This window comes from Dendrobates tinctorius, unplaced genomic scaffold (assembly GCF_039654945.1).
Source record: "Dendrobates tinctorius isolate UK_male_01 unplaced genomic scaffold, ASM3965494v1 ptg000127l, whole genome shotgun sequence".
Taxonomy (NCBI): Eukaryota; Metazoa; Chordata; class Amphibia; order Anura; family Dendrobatidae; genus Dendrobates; species Dendrobates tinctorius.
In genome coordinates, this window is record NW_027361795.1 from 15,590,977 (window position 1) to 15,618,769 (window position 27,793).

At 44.6% G+C, this 27,793-nt stretch overlaps 1 protein-coding gene across 1 annotated transcript in view; it reads right to left on the minus strand.

The window, feature by feature from the left end:
* Window positions 1-2,290: 2,290 nt before the first annotated feature.
* CYB5R1 (cytochrome b5 reductase 1) overlaps window positions 2,291-27,793 on the minus strand; it is a 288,183-nt gene continuing 262,680 nt past the window's right edge. Inside the window, exons 8-9 of the mRNA XM_073542557.1 lie at window positions 3,837-3,936; window positions 2,291-3,179 (exon numbers count right to left, since the gene is read on the minus strand). Of these exons, the coding sequence (XP_073398658.1) occupies window positions 3,007-3,179; window positions 3,837-3,936 (273 nt within the window). The 3' untranslated portion in view covers window positions 2,291-3,006. The remainder of the gene's footprint in view (window positions 3,180-3,836; window positions 3,937-27,793) is intronic.

A 27,793-nucleotide genomic window follows, 5' to 3' on the forward strand; every position in this document is an offset into this window, starting at 1 on the left:
GCGCAGACCGCCATCACTTCTTCCAGCCAGGACTCATCTCTGCATAAAATAACAGTTACCTAGAGCATCACTTGCAGAGTACATTCCCCATTTTTTCCCTTTCTTCTACACTACACATCTGAATACAGATATGCACCCACCATTAATACATAATTGGTTATTATGCAACCCACTATTCCAAATATAAATTATACGCCACTGAGCCCCTTCTAGCGAAACACAGCCATTTTCCCCGCCTAATAAATAAATTAATCAGCACCTGTACTCTTTCCCCCAATTCATTACCAGTCACTGCATACTCAACACCCCCCCACTATGTACCCCCCGCTCCCCCGACTCATTATATTTACATGCCCCTTCCTCCCAAATTCATTGTCATGTCTTCTCTCTCCCACCCTCTATTCATTATCAACAACTCTCCCCCACATCCCATACATAATTTACTCCCCCACCCTCAAAATTCATTATTTGCTCTCTCCCCAGATCATCATTTGCTCTCCCCACCCCCACCATCAATTCAATTGCTGTCCCCATCTCTCACTCTCAATTCACCATTTGCAGTCCGTCCCCTTCCCCCCCACTTCATCATGTGCAGTCCCCTTCCCCCACTTCATCATTTGCAGTCCCCTTCCCCCCACTTCATCATTTGAAGTCCCCTTTCCCCCACTTCATCATTTGCTGTCCCCTTCCCCTCACTTCATCATGTGCAGTCACCTTCTCCCCACTTTATCATGTGCAGTCCACACCCCCCACTTTATCATGTACAGTCCCCTTCCCCCCACTTTATCATGTGCAGTCCTCTAACCCCCATTTCATCATGTGCAGTCCCCTTCCCCCTAATTCATCATGTGCAGTCCCCCCTCAGACACGCTTCATCATGTGCAGTCCCCTTCCCCCTACTTCATCATGTGCAGTCCCCTTCCCACCACTTCATCATGTACAGTCCCCCTTACCCCCTGCTTCATCATTTGCAGCCCCTCTCAACCCCACGTCATGATTTGCAGAAACCTTACCCCCAAACATCATCATGTGCAGTTCCCTTTAACCTTCCCTTCATCATTTAGCCCCCTTACCTGACACTTCATCATGTGATGTCCCCATTATCCCCCACTTCATTATTTACAATCCTCCTTCTCCCCCACTTCATCATGTGCAGACCCCCTCACCCCTCCACTTCATCATGTGAAGTCCCCCTCACCCCTCACTTCATCGTGTACAGTCCCCTTTAACCCCCAACTTTAATATTTTCAATCCCCCTTCCCCCACTTCATCATATGCAGTCACTTTTACCCCCCATATCATCATGTGCAGTTCCCCCTCCTCCTCCTCTCACCCATTTAAAGGGAACCTGTCATCTTTTTCAGCTATAAGCTGTGGCCACTGTCTTTCAGGGCTTATCTACAGTATTCTAGAATGCTGTAGATATGCCCCTGATCTAACCTGAAAGATAAGAAAATCAAGGTTTATTATGCTCACCCGGGGGTGAGTACGCAGCGTCCAACCTGCAGCGTTTCCTGACCTTACGAACATACCCTTAATCACTGATGGCACACAGATTACACACTGATGCCATCTGTGTGCTGGATGCATAGACTTGGATAGGTAATTTTGATCTGTGACTCAGATTAAAAGCATACAGTATGTCTCTGCCATTCTTTGCAGACACGGACATGAGAACAGCCTAATAGAATATAATGAGTATGTGTTCTATTCATGGAGAAACAGATAATACACGGATGTGAATCATGGACGTCTAAATTAGAGTTCTAGCAGAATGTGTTACTTTGACTCATTTTGGTGCCTCTTCATACTTTTTAAGGCAGGGATAAGCAATTTGTAGTACTTCAGTTTTTTTCAAACTGCTATTGCCCGCATCCCCTGAAAAAGAGTTGTAGTTTCGCACCAGCTACAGTGCTGCAGGTTTCTGAGCCCCGACCTAGGCTAGGTTTCGCTATTTATCTATTATATTACATTATTCAGCATGCCCCAATATCGCACCAATTTTCAGAGGTAAAACTATGATCTTGTTGTGTGCATCTTGCTTCCATAGAGGTATCCCATGATTTTGCTTGTAATGGCATCAGCTGATTGGATTTAAATTCGGGGCTAAATACTGACCCCTTGGTAGCACTAGCCACGATCCGGTCTAAAACTTACATGATTGACAAGGTCTCTAAAAAGGAAGGACTTGCCGGATCCAGATATTTCTAGGTGTTCTGTTCTTCGAATGAAACAAAAAATTGTTGAGGGTGCAGATGACATGAGATAAAGTAAACAAAACTATCAAAAATGAGGCTTCAAAATTGTTATCAAGTTTATTTTGAAAAAAGAAAGTTTCCATGAAACAAGTAGACAAGTATTGAATGAGCACAAAAGACAAACACGGTACACAATGGCACAAGGCTATAATTTAATAATTAGAAATTGAAATTTTTGTCAGGATGCGGTTTGTCGCCAGCAATAAGCCAAAATACCTAAAGGGCAAAGGTCAATAAAGTATCAGCAAGAAGAACAAAAAGTGATGTCAAAATGTTCAATGAGACCTCGGCATCTCTCGGATGGCGAGAATGAAATATTAGGCAACCTTAGGTAATATTCCTATTACATGAGAAACATTAGGTAATATCCTATTACATGAGATATAGTGTACTTTAAAAAGCAAGGTGATCAAAACACATTTTTTTTTCTATTTTACTATTTACTTTTCTATGAAGTATTCCTTCATACTTGGTAATATTTCATGTCAGTACATGAAATAAATGTTGATCCTTAACCATTTGACTTTGTTTCATGTAATTTTTCCTGACTGTTTAGCATTTTAAAGTATTTACCATTGAAAGATACATAAATTAAATTACAAATATAGTAAAAGAAAAACTGCATATAGAAAAGACCTGAAAGTTAAAGAGAAAATCATTCTAAACACTTTCTGACAGTAAAATATGCTTAACTGGCTAACTTGTTCCTCCTATTTTGTTAGGAATTAGGAAAAGTTGTTTGTAATAATTAGAAAGCATAACACATATTTCTATGATATCCTAATATGTTTAGATTTGGCCTACATGCCAGTTTTATCATGGCAGGTGGACCACACATTAAAATGATGACGTCCTCAGCAGGTGGTGGTAGATGGTCTTGGATCATCTTCAAGTCAATAAAACCCTCGCTGTATTCCCAGTCTTAACATAAGCACAGAAACAGAAAAGAAAAGTTAGAAAATGGGCAGTAGAAGGTTTTGTCAGACTATGCATGGTGGGTCCTTTCATAATCATAAATATTTTGGATTTCCGAAAAAGTTTTCAGTCTAAAATTGATTTGTGAAGAAAATGTGAAGAAAACTAGTTGGACATTCGATATTTGGTAAAGTATAATGGATAGAAAACTGAAGCTTACAGAAAAAGGTACAACTAAATGGTGTGATAAATTTAGAAATAGTAGATAGTAAACCACATTAAAAAATATAAACAAAACAATGGCAAAAATTAAAACTGCAGAATTTAAAGATAGTAGCCAATTTCTGCTTTACTTTTTCAGAGGGACTTACAAAAAATTGTAGAACTGTAATATGATGTGTTTTTGCAACAATTGTGTTTGAATGAAGCAAAAACCTAGCAATGATCAGCCAACAAATGAATGATCAGCCTTTTGTTGGTTGATTGCATCTTTTAGGCGGGCCTAGAAATCATTGCTAGCAGTATATCTCCACTTGTAAACAGAATGTACGTTTGACAATTGTCAAACTGTATGGACACAGAATAATTATATTATTGATTGACGTCCTCATACTGTGTTAATTTGCCTTTAGTTTAATTAATGTTATATCACACTGTACTTACCTTCTGGAGCACTATCCACAGTAAACCAAAGCTTAAAGCGGTCTGAATGCTCATCCTTTAACCTTAAAAGATCATCACGAAGGAGTATATCATCCTCTGACTAGAAGGAGAGAAAATTGTTATTTTTTTATTTTTAGACACTATGAATTTGCCATTTTTAATTTATTTACAGTACTGTGTTTGAGGCAGGAGTAGATAAAAATGTTGCAAAGTAAGAATGCTTTCAATAATAGAAGTGTTATTAGTTTATTTTTAGCAATTCAATTGCAAAGTGAATCAACAAAAGAAAAATCTAATTAAATCAATATTTGGTGTGATCACTCTTTGCCTTCAAAACAAAATCAAAGCAACAATTCTTCTACATAAAGTTGTACAGGTTTTGAAGGAAGTCGGCAGCGAGGATGTTCCAAACATCTTGGAGAACTGACCACAGATCTCCGGATAATGGCTTCTGTCTCTTCCTGTAATCCAGGACTGACTTGATGATGTTGAGATTACAGTTGTGATTACAGTTGTGCTCAAAAGATTACATACTCCGGCAGAATTTTTGCTTTCTTGGCCTATTTTCAAAAATATGAATGATAGCACCAAAACTTTTTCTCCACTCATGGTTATTGGTTGGGTGAAGCCATTTATTGTCAAACTACTGTGTTTTCTCTTTTTATATCATAATTACAACCTAAAACATCCAAATGACCCTGATCAAAAGTTCACATACCCCATTTTTTAATACAATATATTGCCCCCTCTAACATCAATGACAGCTTGAAGATCTATGGTCCACATCTATCTGTCCACCGAAGATCTATGGTCAGTTCTCCATTCTCATTCATATTCTTTGAAAAAAGGCCAAGAATGCAAGAATTTTGCCGGGGTATGTAAACTTTTGAGCACAACTGTAATCACTTCCAGGACTACTTTCTCTAGTTTATACTGAAGATACTTCTTAGTGAAATTGGTTGTATGTTTGGACTCCTCCTGCTGCAGAATAAATTTTGAGTCAGACAACTCCCAGATGGTATTGAATTATAGATAAGTATCTTGCTGTACTTTTCAGCATTGAGGACTCTAAGCAAAGGGCAACATCGATGACTGTTGATGCAGCGGTCAACCAAGGAAACTTCATAATTGAGTCTTTCTGGTATTACATAAAGAGACAGAAGGTCCATGGTGGGGTCTCCAAGATGTTTGGGACATCCTTCCTGCTGAGTTCCTTCAAAAACTATGTGTGTAGCTAGAAGAATCCATGCTCTGATACTGTTTTTAAGGCGAAGAATGGTTACACTATATATTGATTTGATTTACAGTGCCTTGATAAAGTATTCAGCCCCCTGGAACTTTTCAACATTTTCCTACATATCATGCTTCAAACATAAAGATACCAAATGTAAATTTTTGGTGAAGAATCAAAAACAAGTGGAACACAATTGTGAAGTTGAACGAAATTTTTTGGTTATTTAAAATTTTTGTGGAATTTCAAAAACTGAAAAGTGGGGTGTACAATATTATTCGGCCCCTTTACTTTCAGTGCAGCAAACTCACTCCAGAAGGCAGGGCCGTGATACTGTTGTGGAGAAGCCGGATTTGGATACAAAATGATTTCCAAAGCTTTAAACATCCCAAGGAGCACTGTGCAAGCCGATCATATTGAAATGGAAGGAGTATGATACCACTGCAAATCTACGAAGACCCTGACTGTCCCTCTAAACTTTCATCTCAAACAAGGGGAAGACTGATCAGAGATGCAGCCAAGAGACCCATGATCACTCTGGATTAACTGCAGAGATCTACAGCTGAGGTGGGACAGTCTGTCCATAGGACAACAATCAGTCGTACACTGCACAAATCTGGCCTTTATGGAAGAGTGGCAAGAAGAAAGCCATTTCTCAAAGATATCCATAAAAAGTGTCATTTAAAGTTTGCAACCAACCACCTGGGAGACACACCAAACATGTACAAGGAGGTGCTCTGGTCAGATGAGACCAAAATTGAACTTTTTGGCCACAATGCCAATTGATATGTTTGGCGTAAAGGCAACACAGCTCATCACCCTGAACACACGATCCCCACTGTCAAACATGGTGGTGGCAGCATCATGGTTTGGGCCTGGTTTTCTTCAGCAGGGACAGGGAAGATAATTAAAATTGATGGGAAGATGAATGACGCCAAATGCAGGACCATTCTTGAATAAAACCTGTTGGAGTCTGCAAAAGACCTGAGACTGGGACGGAGATTTGTCTTCCAACAAGACAATGATCCCAAACATAAAGCAAAATCTACAATGGAATGGTTCACAAATAAATGTATCCAGGTGTTAGAATGGCCAAGTTAAAGTCCAGACCTGAATCCAATCGAGAATCTGTGGAAAGAGCTGCAAACTGCTGTTCACAAGAATGCTGGGCAAGAATTTCAGTCTCTCGATGTACAAAACTGATAGAGACATACCCCAAGCGACTTGCAGCTGTAATCACAGCAAAAGGTGGCGCAACGAAGTATTAAGTTAAAGGGGCCAAATAATATTGCACGCCCCACTTTTCAGTTTTTGAATTTCCACAAAAATTTAAAATAACCAATACATTTCGTTCAACTTCACAATTGCGTCCCACTTGTTGTTGATTATTCACCAAAAATTTACATTTGGTATCGTTATGTTTGAAGCATGATATGTGGGAAAAGGTTGAAACATTCCAGGTGGCTGTAAACTTTCGCAAGGTACTTCTTTTGTTCATTCACTTTGCATTTCATTAATTGATCAAAATAAACTTTACATTTTATTTTTGAAAGCATGCTATTTTTGCAACATTTTCCCATAACTGCCTAGTACTTTTGCATACTACTATAAATGTTTCTCACTTATCCTGTAAAACCATGGAATAAAGGTTAGTAAAGGTTGTAACATAATGGCCGCAAAGTGCGGTAAGTATTAAAAGTTTAGTTGCATTTGCCGTTCTTAATACAACAGCACTTGTTAGGGAAGTAGTTGTTGAGAGCATAAGATGTTAGCATTGCCAGATGTAAAGGTTACTATGACTTACCAGGTAAGGTATACAAGAGATGAAAAAAAAAAACAAGGTCAGCTAGTTGAGCAGTCAGCATTCCAACTGAATCTTATTGTGCCAGTAGCAGATAAAATGAGCCTAAAGCCTATATGTAAATGTAAGTCCTCATTCACACATCCGATTTTTCTTTGCGGGCTAAAAGAAGAAAATGTACCGCAAATTGTTAAACAATATCTCCTGAGTTCACCAATACCCTATAAGTGGTTGAAAACAATTTTTCTTACACAGTGCAAAACTCAGAAGGGAAGGAGCACCAAATTGGAGTTCAGATTTTGCAGGAATGGATGGACAGTGCCATATCACATTAGGAGTAGAGATGAGTGAACTTGTTAAGAAAATTTTCACCTATCTAAAATTCGGCATGAAGGTAGCACATTCGGATTCGTATTTGGTTTCTCGAGAATTTTTCTGGCACAATTTAGTCACTTTTTGGTAAATGATCGTGAGTGGTGTGTTTTATGAGGGGAGGGGGTGTGTATAAGTCAGTGGAGCGGAGGAGTATAATTATTTTGAAAAAAACTAATTTAATGTGTGTACAGTCCCGGCAGCCGATCAGGGTGCAAAAACCGTCCACAACGTCATGCCGCAAGGACTTCAGACATTGGCTGCCGAAGTCACATGTCCCTCTCAATATAAAAAGCAGACCTGTTTTTCTGGTGCCATTTTCTCAGTGTAACAGTGCAGAGTGGTTGCTCCTGCAAATTGTTATATAGTTAGATAGGATCCCGTCCTGTGTGATATCGACCTTCCAGCAGCTAACTAGTTTGTGCAAATAGTGTTGTGCAAGCAGAAGTCCACATTTACTAATCGTTTGGTCTAATACTATGTTGCAGTCAGGACTTGGGAGGCCTCATTTGCTAATCAATATTGTTGGGGCTAATATTAGGGTGCAGCCAGGAGGCCCCATTTGCTAATCAAAATCATTAGAGCTAATATTAGGGTGAAAGTACCAGTCCCCATTTGCTAATAAAAATTGTTAGGGCTAATATTGGGATGCAGCCAAGAGACCCCATTTGTTAATCAAAATATGGCTAATGGTGTTGTGCATGCAGGAGTCTACTTTTCCTATTCAAAATTGGTTGGGCTAATACTGTGTTGCAGTCAAGACTCATCCGGCCCTATTTGCTAATCAAAAATGTTAGACCTAAAATTGGGGTGCAACCAAGAGGCCTAATTTGCAAATCAAAATAGTTAAGGCTAATGTTGGGGTGCAGGCACCAGGACTCATTTGCTAATCAAAATTGTTAAGGCTAATATTGGGATGCAGCCAGGATACCCTATTTGCTAATCAACATAGTTAGGGCTAATATTGGGGTTCAGCCAGGAGGCCCCATTTGATAATTAAAATAGGGCTAATATTGGGGTTCAGTTAGGAGGCCTCATTTGCTAATCAAAATCATTAGGGCTAATGTTGTGAGTTCGTTTTCCCCTTCACTACTGAGGCCCGAGGAACTCCCTCTTCTGGTGAAGAAAGGTAGTGAGCCTGATTGTCAAACACCTGGGGCTGATGATGATGACTGGCTGAGTGGAGTTAATGACTGGATATAAGGCTGCCGACGACCTTCTGGCCTGCGGGTTATTTCTCTGTGGACTTCTAGGAAACCAGTCTGATTCCTGCTCATCTAAAGCTAAGATTTCTGCTTTGCCTTTTTGCATTAGTGTTTTGTTTTCCTTGCTTTTCTGGATTCTGCCATTCCCTGCTGGGGTGAGCTGAATCTCCTTTTGCCTGTTGCTCTGTCTTCAGAATATTCCTGAGTACTGACATAGCCTTTTTTGAAGCCTAGCGTCTTCAGGGCCTTTTTTACTGTCAGTTTGTTGGCTCTTATTTTCATAGGGTTTTTCACGGATTGCAGACAGCAGCCTTCCTGTCCTTTCCTATCTAAGCTAGCTTGGGCCCCATCTTTGCTCAGTCTATCTTTCTGTCTGTGTTTTGTTCTTTCTTCTTGCTTCACCGTCATTATATGTGGGGGGCTGCCTTTTGCTTTGGGGTCTCCTCTGGGGCAGTTTAGATTTCCCTTTCTGTCTTTAGGCTATGTAGTCCTCCGGCTGTGATCGAGGGGCCTAGGGCATCGTAGGAGCCCCCCACGGCTACTGCTAGTTGTGTTGATAGGTTCAGGGGTCTGCAATCCGATAGCTGCCAACTTCTCTGGTTTTCTGGACTTAGCTAGCATTTCTATTTTTGCCTCCTACGGTGACTCAATCATAACAGGCTAATATTGCTGGTCAGGCACATTATCTCAGAAAAGAAATACTGATTGTTCATTTAGTGACAAGTGACTGACAGGTCTGCGCCTAAGGTTGTGAAATGGCTGGTTAAAAGAGGGGAAGGGTACATACAACATGAGTGGGAAAAGCAAGGTCATGGTGGAAGTGGGAATAGGCTTGATGTTCGACGTGTACGTAGATTAGGTGGTAATGTTACTGAAAGCTCTACTGAACAAACACTGACTCCAAAGACAACTGATAACATCTGTTACTCTATGGGCAACATGACTCCCTTTCTTTCGCAGCCGAACAGCGGGTCATAAAGAGCATTTGCTCCAGTGGATGGCAAGCGATGCCCCAATTGCCCTCTTCTCCTCTTACTCCACATTAACATCACACACAGTACCGTCATCAGAGGTGGCACCCCAATCACCCTTGTTTCCTCCCACGTCACAACTTTACAACCGCCCAAATGACTGTGGTAACCACAGATAGGCGAGTCTGCAGAGCTGTTCCATGGTCATCAGAGCTCTGCTCCAAAGATTCACAGAATCCAGAGGGGTAAAGCATCTGCACCAATGCCCCACTGTAACATCCCTGCTGGCCTCACTGCATGGTTTCCCATCTCCCATCTTACTCACCACTCTGGGCCATGCTGTGAGTTCTGTCCTCTGCCGGCTCCATGCTCTGGACTTCATGTCCTTGCTTGCTGCATACTTCCTGGATATATGCTTAGGGTAGTGGCCCCGACACTTCCTGATTCTTACAGAGACAATGTGCACCTTGCTAAGGTGTGCCCAGCCAATTGCCAACAGGCATCAGGTACTTAAGGCATCCCCACCCATAGGAGGATGTCTGAGCAACAAATTCTTTCAGTCTGTCTTTGGCTACTGAGTTGCCAGGTCCTGTCCTGCTATTTCTCTTGTTCTGCCTCAAAAGGGGGCTGCATACCCTGGCCCGTACCTGTACCTTGTATCTCTCGTTTCTGCGTCCTAGGGGGCTGCATACCCTGGTCTGAATCCTTGCTCCTGTACCTTATCCCGTACCTGACCCTGTCCGAACTAAGTCTTATACGTGTGTCCATTTGTATCCCTGTCTGTAGCCTTCCCTATTCCGCTGTGTGTTTCCTTGTGTTCACTCCTTCCGTTCTTTGCTCTGCATCCTGCAGTTCTGCTCTTGCTCCGCATCCTGCGGTTCTCCTCTTTGCTCCGCATCCTGTGGTTCTGCTCTTTTCTCCGCATCCTGCAGGTCCGCTCTTTGCTCTGCACCTTACGGTGCTGCTCTGCACCTTACGGTGCTGCTCTGCTCTTTGCTCTACACCTTACGCTGCTGCTCTGCTCTTTGCTTTACACCTTACGGTGCTGCTCTGCTCCTCGCTTTGCACCTTATGGTGTTGCCCTCCTCTTCGCCCTACACCATGCAGTTCTGCTCTGCTCTCTACTCTGCACCTGACGGTTCTTCTCTACTCTGCTTGCTGCATCCTGTGGCTTGCTCCCGTTTTGCACCTTGTGGTTCTGCTCTTGTTCCGCATACTGCGGGTCTTGTTCCTTCTATTCTGAACTGGTTCCTAACGATTACTGTCTATCCAGTCTGAACTAAGACCTACCTGCACTCTTATCCTATTCATCCCTGTCTGTGTTATTGCCCTACCTGCCAGAGTGCCAGCCGTGCCCGTCTGCCTGCCAGAGTTCTAGCCGTGCCTGTCTGCCTGCTGTGCCCGCATGCCTTCCAAGAGTATCAGCTGAGCCCGTCTGTACTTGCCCTCACCTGCTATTAGTGTTCAGTCCCTCAGTGGAATCAGCTGCTACAGCCAGACACCGCCCTGGAGTGGTACCTGGCAGCTACCTGCCGTACAAGCCTGACCTCACCATCAGGGGCTCCAGTGAACACCATGGTAGATGCTAAGTCATGCCCCTTCCAGGGTAGTCTGGCTTGTGGCACAGTGGGGCCACAATCCCACGCTCATGCCATCCAGTCTGGGCGCGAGCGTAACAGTTTGCTCAGGCCATGGTCCCCGCTGATTCCCATGGTCCTTCGCTCTCAGAGCAAGATGAACTTTTTTCCTGTCAGCATGAACAACAGAATAAATTCTTTAATCTCATAGTCCTTTCTTTTTAGGCAAGGTCATTTCAATACTTGGCTCAACATGTTCCACAATGGTATATACCATGTGGAAAAAAAGTGAAGGTAACAGAAAATGTGTTAAAATGGTTATTCTTTATTAAATATAGTTAAAAGATGAGAAAATTTAAAAAGACAGGGCAAGATGCCTCCAAAAAAGGGGGATAAGCTGCGGCAGAAAGGATAAATAGCAGTAACATGAAAAAAATCATTGAACAACCTTATAAGTTAAATGTGAATACAAAAAGTTCTTCCATACAAATTAGTCCATACAAGCGTCAACATGCCTTAGTAGATGACAATAGTCTACCATTGTTTGTTGCTACTAAGTTTTGCCAAAAGAGGCAATATTGCACGTCGCCCATATGACTATTAAAGGCCTGAATATAACATGAGGGTTGATAAAATAGGGTGCACCTGGAGCTGCACAAAATGACAGGTTGTAAGTAAAGTGCATGTGCACAGGATAATGAATGCAATGGTTTTTTGTATCTGATATTAAAGGGTGTCCTAGGACAGGTGCAGCGTCCACTGGTGAAAGCAGGTTAACTGTCTCCCCCCGCCTGACGAGCTCTGTTTCGCTAAGTAGCTTCTTCCAGGGACGCCCCTGATGCAACCACGACAAGCACTTCATCGTCAGCCCCAAATCTGGCTGTATCCAGTACCGATTACGAGTCTGCAGTTCACAATAGCGGCAAGGGTTGCCTAGCCTGGGCATTTTTTGAAATCACAAAGGATGACCCATCTCACATTATCTGCCAACTTTGTAAAAAAAAAAAAAGCTACTCAATGAGGCAACAGTTGCAATAATTTGACTACAACATGTATGAACCTGCACATGCACGATCAACATGCCTTAGTCTGGGAATCACACTGCACTGAAATGTGGGCTAGGCGGCTCTCCAACCACCAGCCATCCCATCAACCGCATCTGCTGCTTTATCCTTCTCCATCACCGTGGCAAGTGTTCTCACACAGGTCTCCGGCCACAGAATCTCCACTTGTTTACCCCCTACAGTTGGGGTGACTAAGAGGCGGTCAGCTGTTATGGAAGTGGAGATGCCTGTTGTTTATGTTTTACTGAGCACACCACATCTTTCTCAATCCACGATAACATCTATGCCTGCACCTCCCTCACAGTCCAGCAGTTTGTCCTGTTCACCATACTCCACCCTCTCTCAAGACAGCAGCCAGCCCTCAGTCTTGCAGTTATGGTCATGTAAAAGATTGTTTCCTCCTACACATGCCAAAGCTAAGAGCTTGAACTACACCATCTCCATTCTGTTGATTGTTGTCGCAGTCCCCCAGTACTAGTTGCTCAGGTGCCATTACTTCTCTAAGAAAGATGTGCCTGCCCTACCCAAGTATGTCACAGACAATGAGACAACATTACCCATGCCCAGGAAAATTCTATGTCTGCCAGAGTGCAATTCACCACTGACAACTGGATGAGCAAATATGTGCAGGGGCATTACATCTTGCTGACTGGGCACTGGGAGACACTGGTGGCTGTCTGGGCAGGTGGTCAAGAGGCTGCTCCACAAGTCTTGGAATATCCAAGGCTTGTAGGACAAACCTCTGTATCTAACACTTCCTCCACTGCTTCTGGCTCCTCCACCTCCTCTAGGGCTTCCACCTGTGCCATCAACCTCTCCCTTAATGAAACACACATTTCAACAGTGCAGAGAGAGTCCCTTCATTCGTACTGAGCAGCCAGGGCTTTCAGGCAATGTTTAAATTAATATGCCTTGGAGATCACAGTTACACAGCTCAAGAGTTGTGGACAGTTATCCAGGCCATTTTAGCAATGGTTGCCTCCACTGGACCCTGTAGCCAGGAAAAGCTGTGTGCAATAACGGTGCAAATCTGGTGGCGGCCCTACGCCAGGGCAACCTAACACGTGCCTTGTGTGGCTCATGTTCTCAACCTAGTGATACAGCAATTTCTCTGCCAGTATCCCAGCCTGCTGCAGAAAACAAAGTCGCTGTTTGCTCACTTCTGTTGATCGCAACCCGCAGGTCATCGATATGCATAGTTACAGAGGTCTTTCAGCCTACCGTTTAATCATTTGATTTGTGAAGTGCTGACACAGTGGAATTCCACTGTGCACTTGTTGCAGCGACTGTGGCAGCAGCGATGAGCCGTGGTGCAGTATGTCATTTTGCATAGCCAGGGCGAACACAGTACGGCCGTGGTGCAAAGATGAAAGACCTCTGCATCCTTCTTCTTTCAAAATGGCTACTAAGATGGTTAGCGCTGACAATGCCATCATCAGCATCAATATTCTGGTCATGTATATACTGGAGCACATTTTGAATAGTTTACTGGAGGAGGTGGTGGTCCCAGAGGAAGAGGTGGAAGTAGAGGAGGACTCGGAATGGATAACAATATCTCTAAGTTCTGGACTGTCGTCACACAGGTGAGTGCCATGGGAATATGGATTACAGCAATCGAGGGGGGGCTCATGGTACCTGACAAACTGTTATTGAAGGTCCAGGAGCCGAGGAGGATGAGGAGGAAGAGGTTATGGGTGCACAACAGTCATGAGATTAAGAGGATAGTGATCCCATCTCTGTTGTCTGTCATTGGCGGGAGGGGACAGAGGAAGTAAGCTTGAGTGTTACCCCGCCACCAAGACATCATGGACTTGGACATCGTGGGAGCGCCCTACACATGAGCACCTTCTTCCTGCACTATCTGCAATATTATGTGCAACAAATATTATGTCCGTATTGTTAGGATTACAAATAGTGCTGAATACTGGGTTGCCACTCTATTAGATCCACTGTGCAAAAGTAAATTTTGCAAGATTCTTCGCCCCCTGGAAAGGGAGGCGTGCATGCTGGAGTATTGATACACGCGTGTTGACAATCTTAAGAGTGGTTTTCCCCCAAGACAGCAGAGAGGCATACAGTGTGCATCACAGTTATAGACTTCAAACCCCAGGAACGTTGAGTCATCAATGCAAAACATTAGCAGCAGCAGTGTAAGTGAAATAAGCAATTTATGTGAGTAATTTCACACATTTTTTAGACCAGTCCATGTACCAGCAGAACAGAGTACAAGTCTGACAAGTTGTGAAGGACTGGAGAGGATGGTGTAGGAGTATCTCGAGCTCAATATCAATGCCATCAGGGGGAATTTGGACCCTTTTGCATTTTTGCCTTTAAAAATGGAAGCATGGCCTGAGCTCGCCTGTTACACCTTGGAGGTTTTGTCCGGCAGTCAGCGTTTTCTCAGAACGTGCATTCAGTGCTACTGGTGGCGTCCTGATGGATAAGCACATCCAGCTGTCCCTTGAAAATATAGACCGCTGAACTTTCAACAAGATGAACAAGTCATTGATCTCCAATTACTTTTGCAGTCCAGTCTGCAGACTAGGCAATGGTGTCCTTTTCACTGTGATGCATTGATCTTGCATTATTGCAGTCTGTGACACCTTTGTCATGTCTTCTGTGCGTGCTGTTGCTACTGTTACTGATGTTACAAACTGTTTTTTGAATTGTGAAGACTCCAAGTTGGGTCTCCATCTGGTGTGTTCCCTGTAGTGGAAGGTATGTCAGAGGCCCATTATACTGTTTCTCCTCTGGGGAAATTGATGCCACTTTAGTGGTGTGTGACAATAATTTTTTAAAATATGGAGACTTCAAATCGTGTCTCCTACATGTCTGTTGCCTGTAGCTGTAGGGCTCCCAGACCAGCAGGCCTGCACTTACTTTCAGTCAACTACCTGTGTTACTATCCTTACATCTTTATACTGTGAGAATCATGTGGGAATAGTGGATGAGGGCAGGTATATCTCGCCCAGATACCTTTGCTATGTGGCCTAGTCTAGTCAGTATCGCACCTGGTTACTAATGAATAATGGGAGGCGGATATAAAAGGATGCCAGGTGGTTGTGTGAGTGTCTCAGCCTGGGAACACAGAGAGCCTGTCTGTATGAGAGACACACGTGAGTGAAAGCAGTGCCCACTGCAACTGTGGTTTGGCTGGACGGGAGAAGCCCGCTAGTTGGTAGTTAGGTTGTACCTTGTTTAGTTAGTGCCGGACAGGCAAGGATTTGTTTTATGTTTTATTTCTTTATGCATTGCTTTCACCGTTAATAAACCTGACCCAGTGTCAGTTATACCCGAATCCCAGCTCTGCGCCTGAGTTTCATGCTGAACGCACGTGACCTTTGACTCCAGCAAAGGCGATCCTGGAGTGTTTTATCACAATACCGATAGTAGTTTATGAAACTGATGTTTGTGCCACTTGAGTGTGGCTGGGAAAAAAAACAGTTTGAGCTGTTGCATGAGGTATCAGGACACCTGGCAAAGAAGGCTTACACTGATCCCTCACCCACTTCATCTTAATTGAAAATTCAATTCAAAGCTGAAAATGCTGGCCCAGACCTTGATAGCTCTTGCATGGCTCATGGCACATAGCTGATTGCTGCTGTGCCATTATCAAATTTCTGCTATGCGTCAATTCATGCCATTTTTCTTTGTGTCAGTCCTTAATTTTTGGAAATGTTTAGACTCTAATTTGGGTCTCCTTCATGTAAATTGCCTGAATTTGGCAGACATCTCAGAGCAGCAGGACTACACCAGTCAGTCATTCACCTGTTACTGATCAATGTTTCAGCTAGAAATGCTGGTACAAGCCCTGTCCCATGCATCCATGCTGCGCAATTATACTATTTGTAATCTAGGTCAATTGATGCCACTTTTCCTGATGTCTGCCCCTAATTTGAGCTGTTTGGCAAGCTTTTTGCCCCCCTTTAAAGGTGTTGTCTATGCATTTGCTTTTGCCTCCCATTGAATGAAAATGGGATTCTTGGATGAAGCAGAAGCAACCATTCAGGATTTGGAAAATGAGAAAAGCTTCAGAGCACATACAGAGGCTGAAAAGTGGAGCCATGTGACGAAAAGAAGCAAACGGATGAAGTGGTCATCACCACCCACACAGCTTAGCAACCAATATGAAGCCCTCATGCTGGAGAACGAAAATGGCACAGCTCAGGATGATACCGTATCTACAAGAGGAGACACACTATCAACAAAAGTTACTCTGTCAACAAAAGCGGAAACAAATGACACTCAAAAACACTCACGAGCAACAAGCGGTGCGCCCGGAAAGAAAAGAAGAGTGGTAGTTGTGGGCGACTCACTTCTAAGAGGCACGGAGGCAACTATCTGCAGGCCGGACATAACCGCACGAGAAGTATGCTGCCTCCCAGGAGCAAAAATCAAGGATGTGGCCAACAGGATACCAACTATCCTCAAATCCAAGGACGACTACCCTTTCCTACTGATACATGTAGGCACAAACGACACGGCAAGAAATGACCTACCAACTATCTGCGAAGACTTTGAAATTCTGGGGAAGAAAATAAAGGAACGGAACGTACAGGTTGTTTTCTCATCAATTCTCCCAGTCGATGGCCATGGCATAAGAAGATGGAAGAGGATACTAGAGGTGAACAACTGGCTACGACGGTGGTGCAGGCAGCAAGGATTTGGATTCTTTGACCATGGCGTGAATTACCTCTACGATGGACTTCTCGCAAGAGATGGGATACATCTCACAAAACCTGGGAAACACACATTCGCCAGAAGACTTGCCACACTCATCAGGAGGGCTTTAAACTAGAAGAAGAGGGGATGGGAGGAAAAACAGCAGACAAGAACATGCAGCAGAAGGACAAACTAATCAAGGATACTAGATGTGGTAAAGAGGACCCAAGACAGGGTACTCAGAAGGAAGCTAAGAAAAATGAAGCAAAACTTCTTTCCTGCATGCTGACCAACAGCTATGACTGGGTGGCTAACTTGCAAGGATATGATTTGTTTAGGAGGGATTGTAAAAAAAAGGAAAGGGGGTGGAGTCTGTCTATATATAAAGTCCACTTTAAAGCCCACACTGAGAGAAGATATACAAGAGGGAAATGAAGAGGTGGAGTCTCTATGGGTGGAGATACAAGGAGAGAAAATAATAAAATCCTCATAGGGGTTTGTTATAAGCCACCAAATATAACAGAAACCACTGAAAATGTATTATTGAAACAAATAGACAAAGCAGCAAATCACAATGAGATGATTATTATGGGGGACTTCAACTACCCCGACATAGACTGGGAAACTGAAACCTGCGTATCTCAGAAAGGAAGCCAATTTCTGTCAGTGACCAAGGAAAATTATCTGTCACAACTTGTGCAGGGCCCAACTAGAGGGACAGCCCTTCTGGACTTAATTTTAAGCAACAGGCCAGATAGAATAACAGAAGTACGAGTCGATGGACACCTAGGGAACAGTGACCACAATATAATACAATTCCACTTGTCCTTCAGTAAGGTGCCCTGGAAGGGGGTTACGAAAACGCTGAATTTCAGGAAAGCAAGGTTTGATCAGCTTAGAGAGGACCTTCGCCGAATTGATTGGGACAATGTCCTCAAAAATAGCACAGAAAATAAATGGGAAATATTTAAATCAGTTTTACACACCCACTGCGAGCTAGCCATACCGAACAAAAATAAAAGGGCTAGGAACAGGAGAACACCAATGTGGCTAAATAAGGATGTAAAAAGGGCAATAAATAACAAGAACAAGGCACTTAGGAAGCTAAAACAAGAAGGCAATGAAGAAGCATTAAAAAGTTATAGAGAAAAAAATAAAATGTGTAAAAAACAAATACATTTAGCAAAAGTGGAAACTGAGAGACTCATTGCTAAGGAAAGTAAAACAAACCCCAAACTATTCTTTAATTATATAAACAGTAAAAAGATTAAAATTGATGGTGTTGGCCCTTTAAAGAACAATGAGGGTGAAATCATAGTGAGCGATGTGGGAAAAGCAAATGTTTTAAATACTTTTTTCTCAACAGTGTTCACACAGGAAAAGGATTTGCCAGGGGAAATGCAGAGTGATAATGTAAACTTCCCATTAAGTATTACCTATCTAGCCCAGGAAGAAGTGCAGAACCGCCTTAGTAAGATTAAAATTGACAAATCACCAGGCCCTGATGGCATTCACCCTCGGGTATTAAGGGAGTTAAGTAATGTGATAGACAGGCCTCTATTCCTTATATTTAAAGACTCTATAGAAACAGGGTCTGTTCCTTTTGATTGGCGGCAAGCAAATGTGGTACCAATATTCAAAAAGGGGTGTAAAAGGGAACCTGGAAACTATAGGCCGGTAAGCTTAACATCTGTTGTGGGTAAAATTTTTGAAGGGTTTCTAAGGGATACCATTATGGAATATCTCAATGTTAATAAATGTTTAACTCCATATCAACATGTATTTATGAAGGATCGCTCCTGTCAAACTAACCTGGTCAGCTTCTATGAGGATGTAAGCTCTCAAATGGACCAAGGAGAATCATTGGACGTCATTTATCTCGACTTCTCTAAAGCATTTGACACTGTCCCACATAAAAGATTGGTAAGTAAGATGAAAAAGCTTGGGCTAGGGGAAAATGTGTGTAGATGGGTAGGTAGCTGGCTTAGTGATAGAAAACAAAGAGTGGTTATTAATGGTGCACACTCAGATTGGGCCAGGGTTACTAGTGGGGTACCATAGGGTTCTGTATTGGGCCCCCTACTATTTAATATATTAATGATCTAGTGGATGGCTTACACAGTAAAATATCAGTACTTGCAGATGATACAAAACTATGTAAGGTAGTTAACACAAAGGAGGACAGTTTTCAACTACAGACAGATTTGAGTAAATTGGAGAATTGGGCTGGAAAATGGCAAATGAGGTTTAATATAGATAATTGTAAGGTTATGCACATGGGAAGGAGAAACAGATGCTACAATTACTTACTAAATGGGAACCTGCTGGGGAAATCAGACATGGAAAAAGACTTAGGCATCTTAGTCAATAAGAAGCTAAATTGGAGTGCCCAGTGTCAGGCAGCTGCCACCAAAGCAAATAGGGTCATGGAATGCATTAGAAGAGGTCTGAGGACACGAGATGAAAACATAATTCTCCCGCTGTACAAATCACTCGTCAGACCACACTTGGAGTGTTGTGTGCAATTTTGGACGCCGGTGCTCAAGAAAGACATTACTGAACTTGAAAGGGTTCAAAGGCGGGCTACTAAAATGATAAATGGAGTTGTTTCACTACAATACCCAGAAAGGTTATCAAAATTAGGTCTATTTACTCTAGAAAAGAAAAGACTTAGGGGAGACCTAATATATATGTACAAGTATATCAGAGAGCAATACAGAGATCTCTCCAATGAACTGTTTGTACCAAGGACTGTGACAAGAACAAGGAGGCATTCTCTTCGTTTGGAGGAAAGACAATTTCTGCACCAGCATAGAAGAGGGTTCTTCACGGTAAGAGCAGTGAGGCTCTGGAATTCTCTTCCTGAGGAAGTGGTGATGGCCAACTCACTGAATGAATTTAAGAAAGGAATGGAAGCTTTTCTTGTGAGTAACTGTATAGAAGGTTACGAATAACAGAATATTATAGGTAGATGGTTGACCCAGCTTAGGGGAAGGAATTTTTTTTCCCTATGGAGAAAATTGGCTTCTTCTCTGTGGGTTTTTTGCCTTCCCCAGGATCAACAATGCAGAACAGCTGCACTAAAAATAGGCTGAACTAGATGGACATAAGGTCTTCCGTCAGCCTTCAAAACTATGTTACTATGTTACTATGGTGTTCGATGAATCTTTCGGTGAACATGAGCGGCGAATATTAGGACGTTTGCCGAACCGAACCTTGAAAGGTTCATTCATCTCTAATTAGGAGAACCTGTTAGGTGCCAGAACAGCAGAACTTCCATAGTGATTGAATTTTTGCATACGACATCCCTCAATAAATCCATCTAGTGATGTTGCGTGCATGTTGACACCACCGCTATTTAAGAGATTTTTACAGCATTAGGCAATGCAGAAAAAATAACTACATTTTAACCTCTAAAATGCGCTTCAGGAAACATGCACTCTGTAAATTGTTATGTAGGTTATCCTTGGGACAGTAAAGAAAAACATGTGGACACTAGCTGCAGTTTAGGTGTAGTGTCGGTAGTGGGCCGAGCTGGGGGATGATAGGGGGTGGTCCCACTTCTTACCGCGCAGAGATGATAACAGAGACACGATGGAGGCAGATTCTGGGTGCAACAGGTCCAAGTTTATTCACGCTGGCCGTCCGACTGACGGCACACCTCGCTGCCCTCCATTTCCAGAGCCGCTTCTCACACCGTACACTAGGGACGTGTCTGCACACACCGTCCCCTCCTTTACTGTCGACGCTCCTGACAGGTCCGTCACTGTGGCCGCCTTAGGCCCGTAAACCAACAGCGCTTCTACTGCTCAGTCGTCGTGTTACATACGGTGTCCTTCACCCAGAGCCTCGTCTCTGCTGCGGTCCTTTCCTGTCAGGACCACCCCCCTGACGTTTCCTCTCCTCAGTCCCCTTGGTCGGATTCTCCTCAGGGCACACAGACTGGCGTAGTCCTCCTGTCACCTGAGCTCCCCCTGGGGACTGGAACCTTCTGGAACCCTCCCTCAGTATTTATAACTCTCCCGGTTCCTTGAAACTGTCACTCTAACTGTCACCACGCCCCCCATGACCAACGGTTTCTAAAGCCCTAAGCTGCTGTAAAGTCCTTTGCTCACACTCCTCCCTGCCATCTAATGGTCATCCCAAGGTACTGCACGTCCACTACACTTTCCTAGTTGTTTCCCCACTGTAATCACTGACTCCTACCTACACTGTGCAAACCTATCTTTCTTCACTCTGACTAGTCCGTCCGTCCGTCAGGTCACCTTCCCTACACTCCCCCTTCCTTTGTCCATTGTCGTCCTCGACAATCGTCATCCCTGCCTTCGTCGTTCTGAATCTACACCTACATTCTGTTGTCGGACCAGAAGTTGAGCCAAACCCACTATCTGCGGTGGCCAAACCATACTGGGAGCACTATGCTCTGAGCAGCCTACTGCTACTCACCAGCGCGCACGCCACATGACAACGTCTTTCAAATTGGGCAAGGTACACCCGTATTCTCTCTACGGCGTGTATCTTTCCCCTACTCTCCCCTACTGTTACCTTTCACTATCCGGTACGCCATGATCGAGGCCACTCACCTACCAGATCATTGCCGGCGCCCGCCTTTCCTTCTTCAGGGATGTCCGTGGTGTTGGGGACCTGACCTAGGACGGCTGTCTTTCTCACGTCTTCCAACTCATTTTCCTTCTTTCAATTACATGTCATGGTCGGCGTCCCGGTCTCCCAGACCTCCTCAACTCTTAGATCCCTACCGGATCTCACACTTTCCTTTGGTCCCGCAGACCTTCCCTTACCCGGACCTGTTGCATTTACTTTGGCATATTATACATTAAACAACTTTATAATAGCACAAGTACCCATTTTTATAATTTTTTTTTTTTTTTCTTGCTTTTAAAACCAAAATATAACATAACATTGCATGTCTCCTTTCCTCCTCCCTTCCTTGGACATGGACACTCCCTCTCTTCTAAGTATCCCGCGCTCTGTCAGTCTAAAAAGTAAACACAATCTATCCTGTAAGAGGAACATAGAAAAACAGACATAAAAATCACAGATAAACATTTCTTTTTTTTTTAAAAGCTGACCGCGAACTGTCCTTTTGACCTGCACAACGGTGCAACGAACTCCTGACAGTTCAATCCTCCTTTCGGTGGTCAGTAGTATGGGACCCCACAACCGTGGAGCTCCCAGGATGCAAGAAGTGTCCCTTTCTGCAAGATAGTATAAACGAGCCGTCCCGGAGGTCGTGCAGCCGCCATGCCAGCCTCTCCCCTCTCATGGAGCAGGTTCCAGACTTCCTGCCCCCTGGCCCTCTTCTTCTCTATAACTCCTGCGACCCAAACAGAGGGTCCGGCATGAGCCCTGGAGTCCGGTGGGCGGGACTTAACCGAGGAAGGACGTGGATCAGAGGCGGCCGATGATTTTTGCGGCTCAACAGCCGCTGGGGCCAGGTGGCAAATGGGGACAACCGGGTCCTTGGAGGCTGGAATCACAAGGCCCACTAAGTCGGCCGCAGTCGACTTCAGCAGCGGCATAACCGCGGCCTCAGGACAGGCCGCATCCACTACTTCCAATGGAGCCGGAGTAACGGCCGGTTCCAACGACGCAGCTGCTATCAGCAGGGGGAATGCAGCAGCGTCTTCTTTGGATGACTTCCGCACTGGCGGCTCCAGGCGGGGTACCTCAGGGACTTGAGCAGGGGCCTCGCACAACTCTGCATACACCACTGGGCCCGATGTACCCAGGCCTTCCGGTGCGCAGGGGGCAGCGTGCTGCGGCGGAATGATGAGGGCCGCTGGCGGAGGCACTGGTGGTGCCGGGGGTACTCTCACCTTCCCCGGCGCTGCGGCCTCCATCACATCAATACGCGGCTTCACCCGCAGCCTCCGTCCCTCGCTCCACTGTCCCGCGGGTCTTTCCCCCAAACTCGGGGGCTCCGCTGAGAAGTCCTCTGCTGGTATTGGTGGCGGCCGTTCTCGCTGACTCCGCTCAGGCTCCGCTCCCCAGCTCAGCATCCCGCTGCTCTCCCGTGGCTCTGAGGGCGACTTCTGGCACAGCTCCATCCCCTGCCGCCACTGCCACTCTAGGCGGCCGATGCCCCGACACCTGCAGAGTCTCATACCGTCCGTTGGGCAGCACTCGAATGGCATCAGACAGCCGCAGCCAAGTTTTTCTTCTGTGCCATTCCCTCTGTGAGGTGAGGTGTCGGCAGGCCTCTCCACCCTCCTGTCAGGGTCCAATATATGGAAGCGTCGATCTCCAGGCACATACTGCTTCCTTTTGGGATACGTTGGAGGGGGTCCCAGTCCATTCAACATGACTGCAAACACCCGGACCTCTCCTCTGCGCTGAAGCAACACCGCCATACTGCACAGTACCTGGTACCGCCCCGGATCCTCTGCTGGCCACACAGATCCGCCACAGCGCTTCCCATTTGTATTCCACAGGTAGGTCATTTGTAATCCACAGGTAATTGTAATCCAAACAGAGTAGTCCAAGTCCTTTTCCAGTCTTTGAGGCAGGCCTGCCGCAGAAGATGATGTATTAGCGGCGTCTATCCTGCCGACTACGCCAAATGTAGTGTCGGTAGTGGGCCGAGCTGGGGGATGATAGGGGGTGGTCCCACTTCTTACCGCGCAGAGATGATAACAGAGACACGATGGAGGCAGATTCTGGGTGCAACAGGTCCAAGTTTATTCACGCTGGCCGTCCGACTGACGGCACACCTCGCTGCCCTCCGTTTCCAGAGCCGCTTCTCACACCGTACACTAGGGACGTGTCTGCACACACCGTCCCCTCCTTTACTGTCGACGCTCCTGACAGGTCCGTCACTGTGGCCGCCTTAGGCCCGTAAACCAACAGCGCTTCTACTGCTCAGTCGTCGTGTTACATACGGTGTCCTTCACCCAGAGCCTCGTCTCTGCTGCGGTCCTTTCCTGTCAGGACCACCCCCCTGACGTTTCCTCTCCTCAGTCCCCTTGGTCGGATTCTCCTCAGGGCACACAGACTGGCGTAGTCCTCCTGTCACCTGAGCTCCCCCTGGGGACTGGAACCTTCTGGAACCCTCCCTCAGTATTTATAACTCTCCCGGTTCCTTGAAACTGTCACTCTAACTGTCACCACGCCCCCCATGACCAACGGTTTCTAAAGCCCTAAGCTGCTGTAAAGTCCTTTGCTCACACTCCTCCCTGCCATCTAATGGTCATCCCAAGGTACTGCACGTCCACTACACTTTCCTAGTTGTTTCCCCACTGTAATCACTGACTCCTACCTACACTGTGCAAACCTATCTTTCTTCACTCTGACTAGTCCGTCCGTCCGTCAGGTCACCTTCCCTACATAGGCACACTGTGGGGCTCAGAAGGGAGGTGGGCACTTGGATTTGGTAGCAAAAATTTTGTTTGATTTTTTTGGGAGGAGAGCAATGTTGCTTCACCATAGACCTTTTTGCCTGATTCAAACAATTTCTGCACTAAAATGTTGCAACTTTTGGTGTTCTCACGCCATTTTGCCCAGCTATGATGATGGGCATAGAATGATTACAGAACACTGGATACATTGGAGGTGAGAGGCAGGGTATAATGAAGGTGCCTATTATGGGCAAGGTGGTCCTTACCATTACCCCCAGGAGCCACAGACACAGAGACCTCCTTTACCTTCAGGGTCATCTAACCCACAGTTCATGGGCCAACCATATTCCCTACCTTCACCATCTATGGCAGAAAACATGCCATCCTCTCAACAAAGATCACCACCCACATATCAAAATTTGTGATTTTTAGGTTGCATTTGATGATTGTTTTGTGTCTCCATAGTCCTCCATATAGTATAATGCACATCCAATAGTCCTCCAAACAGTATAATGCACTGCTGTAGGTCTCCATTTAGTATAATACACTCCCCATAGTCCTCAATATAGTAAAATGCATCACATAGTCCTCCATATTGTATAATACACCTCCATAGTCCTCCATATAGTACACTGAACTCCCCATAGTATAATGCAACCCATAGTCCTTCATACAGTATAAGGCATTTCCCATAGCCCTTCATACAATATAAAGAACTCCTCATAGTCCTCGATAGTCTTCATCCAGTATAATGCATCCCCCATAGAGTATAATGCAGCCCCATAGAATATAATGTAGCCCCCATACTCCTCTGGTCTTTTGGCCACCATGTACTCACTGATTTAAAAAATAAATACAATACTTACCTCTCCCCATTCCCCCACTGCTCTGGTCTCAGCAGCTCCACTGCACAACACAGTGTGGTGTGCCATGAAGTTGTGTCATTGCACCCACTGAGTCAAAAGCAGAGGTAGAATGATGAGAGAGGGAACATCACCTGATGCTCTCTCCTCCATCATTGCTTCCAAGTATATCTTCATCTATGATGCTGATATAGTTAAATGCACGATGCAAGGGGGTGGAGCCGGCGCTGACAGTGGGTCCCCTTGCTGTAATAGTGTTAAAAAAAAAAACTTTATAAAAAAAAAACATTCCTTGCACTATTCCTCTGTGACCATTTTATTAAAGACACCAAATTTGAAAAGTGCAAATACATGACAATAAGAAATATGAAAGAAATATCTTATATTGCAGCACTAAAAAGGTTTGAAGAATAAAGGAAGAAAAAAGCTACAGACCATAACAGGGATCACCAAAAATACAGATATATTTTATTGGATACAAAAGAACAACAACATGTAAAAACATTGAAAAAGTCTGAGAATGCTTTTATAGTTTAGTGTCCACCCTATATGTTGTCCTATGTTTGCACCTTGGGGGACTGTAGCTCTATTATGGGCGACTATGTGCAGTTTGTATGTCATGGTATGACTTTTTAAATGTTTTTTATGGTGTTGTTCTTTTGTATCAAATAAAACATATGTGTATTTTTGGTGATCCCTGTTATGGTCTGTACCTTTTTTCTTCTTTTATTCTTCATACTGGCTTCATACAGACTACTAGAGATGAGCGACTTTGCCTTTTTTCGGGTCGAGTCGGGTTTCATGAAACCCGACTTTCTTAAAAGTAGGGTCGAACGAAATCGGCCGACTATAGGGAAAAGTCGGAGGCCGACTGAAACACGAAACCCAATGCAAGTCAATGGGGAAGCAAAGTCGGCAGGGAGTGGAGGACAGTAAACACACCTACAGTGCCCATTTCAATGCCAATGACATCAATTCTTATTACTTAAGTTTGTCAACCTTAATTTACTTTGTACTAATAGTTACGCATTGAAAACTGGGGGTTATTTGGTAAAGTTGTAGGGGGTAGGACTGGCGCCAGGTTTTCGTGTGCCCTGGGCCAAAGAGTGTCAGTGCGCCCTTTTAACACATACCACAATTCATAATGCTCCGATGCGGCACAGAAATATAGGTATAGTACAATGAAAAATACTTCACTGCTTACATGACATGACTGATATCTATTTAAAATTCTACAATAGCGCAAAAAACGGACAGTATATTACTCCATACAGTATTATGGCCACCACCTAGTGCTCCATACAGAATAATGAGCCCCATATATTTCTCCATACAGAATAATTGGTCCCATATAATGTTCCATACAGTATATGATGAGCTCCACATAATGCTACAGTATATGTTGGTCCCCATGGATGATGCTCCACTGTCTTATGAGCCCAAATAATGCTCCATATATAATGGGCCCCATTTCTAATGCTCCAGTGTATAATGGACCCCGTAAATGCTGCTCCAGTGTCTGATGTCCCCCATTTGGAATGCTCCAGTATATGTTGGTCCCCATGGGTGATGCTCCAGTGTGTTATGGGCCCAAATAATGCTCCATATATAATGGGCCCCATTTCTAATGCTCCAGCGTATAATGGGCCCCGTAAATGCTGCTCCATTGTCTGATGTCCCCCATTTGGAATGCTCCAGTATATGATGGGCCAAATGGATGATGCTCCAGTGTATGATGGGCCCCATATATCATTCTCCAGTGTATATTGCTCGCAAAAAAATGCTCCCAACATTTTAAAAAATTAAATACCTCTCCTTGCTGGGCACTGCTCTACTCTGGACTCCTCAGCATTGCCATCTTCAAGCTCTCTGCACTTGTACTGTTTCGGTAGAGGGCATACAGACGTGATGTCATCGCACTCTCTAACCTGAATGTCACTGTCAGGAAAGGCGGAAGACGTCACCGTGGTGGAGCAGGGAGAGGTAAGTATTGCAAGTGCTGTGGCCCTGAGCAAGCAGGGGGGACCCACTCGTGGGCGCCGGTACTGGAACAGGGCCCCTCATAGTACGCCAGTGTGTCTGACAGCGAGTGGGCCCCCCCACCATCAGAGACACTTTATTGTACTATGAGAGGCCCTGTGCCAGTGCCGTCGCCCAAGGGTGGGGCCACACACCTGTTCAGGGCAACAGCACTTGCCCGGGTGCGGCAGGTGGTAACCCCGGTCCTGGGGGGGGCAGCCCAGTTAGGGAGGTTTAAAAAATGGCATATGTTGATGTGTAGGCTGGAGTTTCACCTGCTGCAAATGGAGGAATTAGAGAAGTCCGAGGATGAGGAGGACAAAAGCGAGCCTTTTTTCTGGCAACCTATGTGTTTTCAGGGGAAGGTGGGACAAAATCCTTTGAAACCCATGATTGGTTCATTTTAATGAAGGTTAGATCATCAACATTTTGGGTCGACAGACGGGTCCTTTTTTCTGTCAGGATTGATCCAGCAGCACTGAAGACTCTTTCAGATAGCACACTACCAGCAGGGCAAGCGAGCTCCTGTAAGGCATATTGTGCCAATTCAGGCCATGTGTCCAGTTTTGAGGCCCAATAATCAAAGGGGAATGACCTGTGAGGGAGAACCTCGATATGGGAGGAGAAGTAGTTTTTAACCATAGTTGACAACTGCTGTCTCCTGTCACTTGCAATCGATTCTGTATTAGCTGTCGTATGCGCGGTACTTGCGAAATCAGACCACAACATGGTCAGGAAACCCCTGTCTCCAATGCCAGTTCGGCTGTGTGCACCACGAACACCTCTTCCATTTTGCTCAATACGGCTCGTGGTAGAACCAGCTCCGCTGCTGTGTGT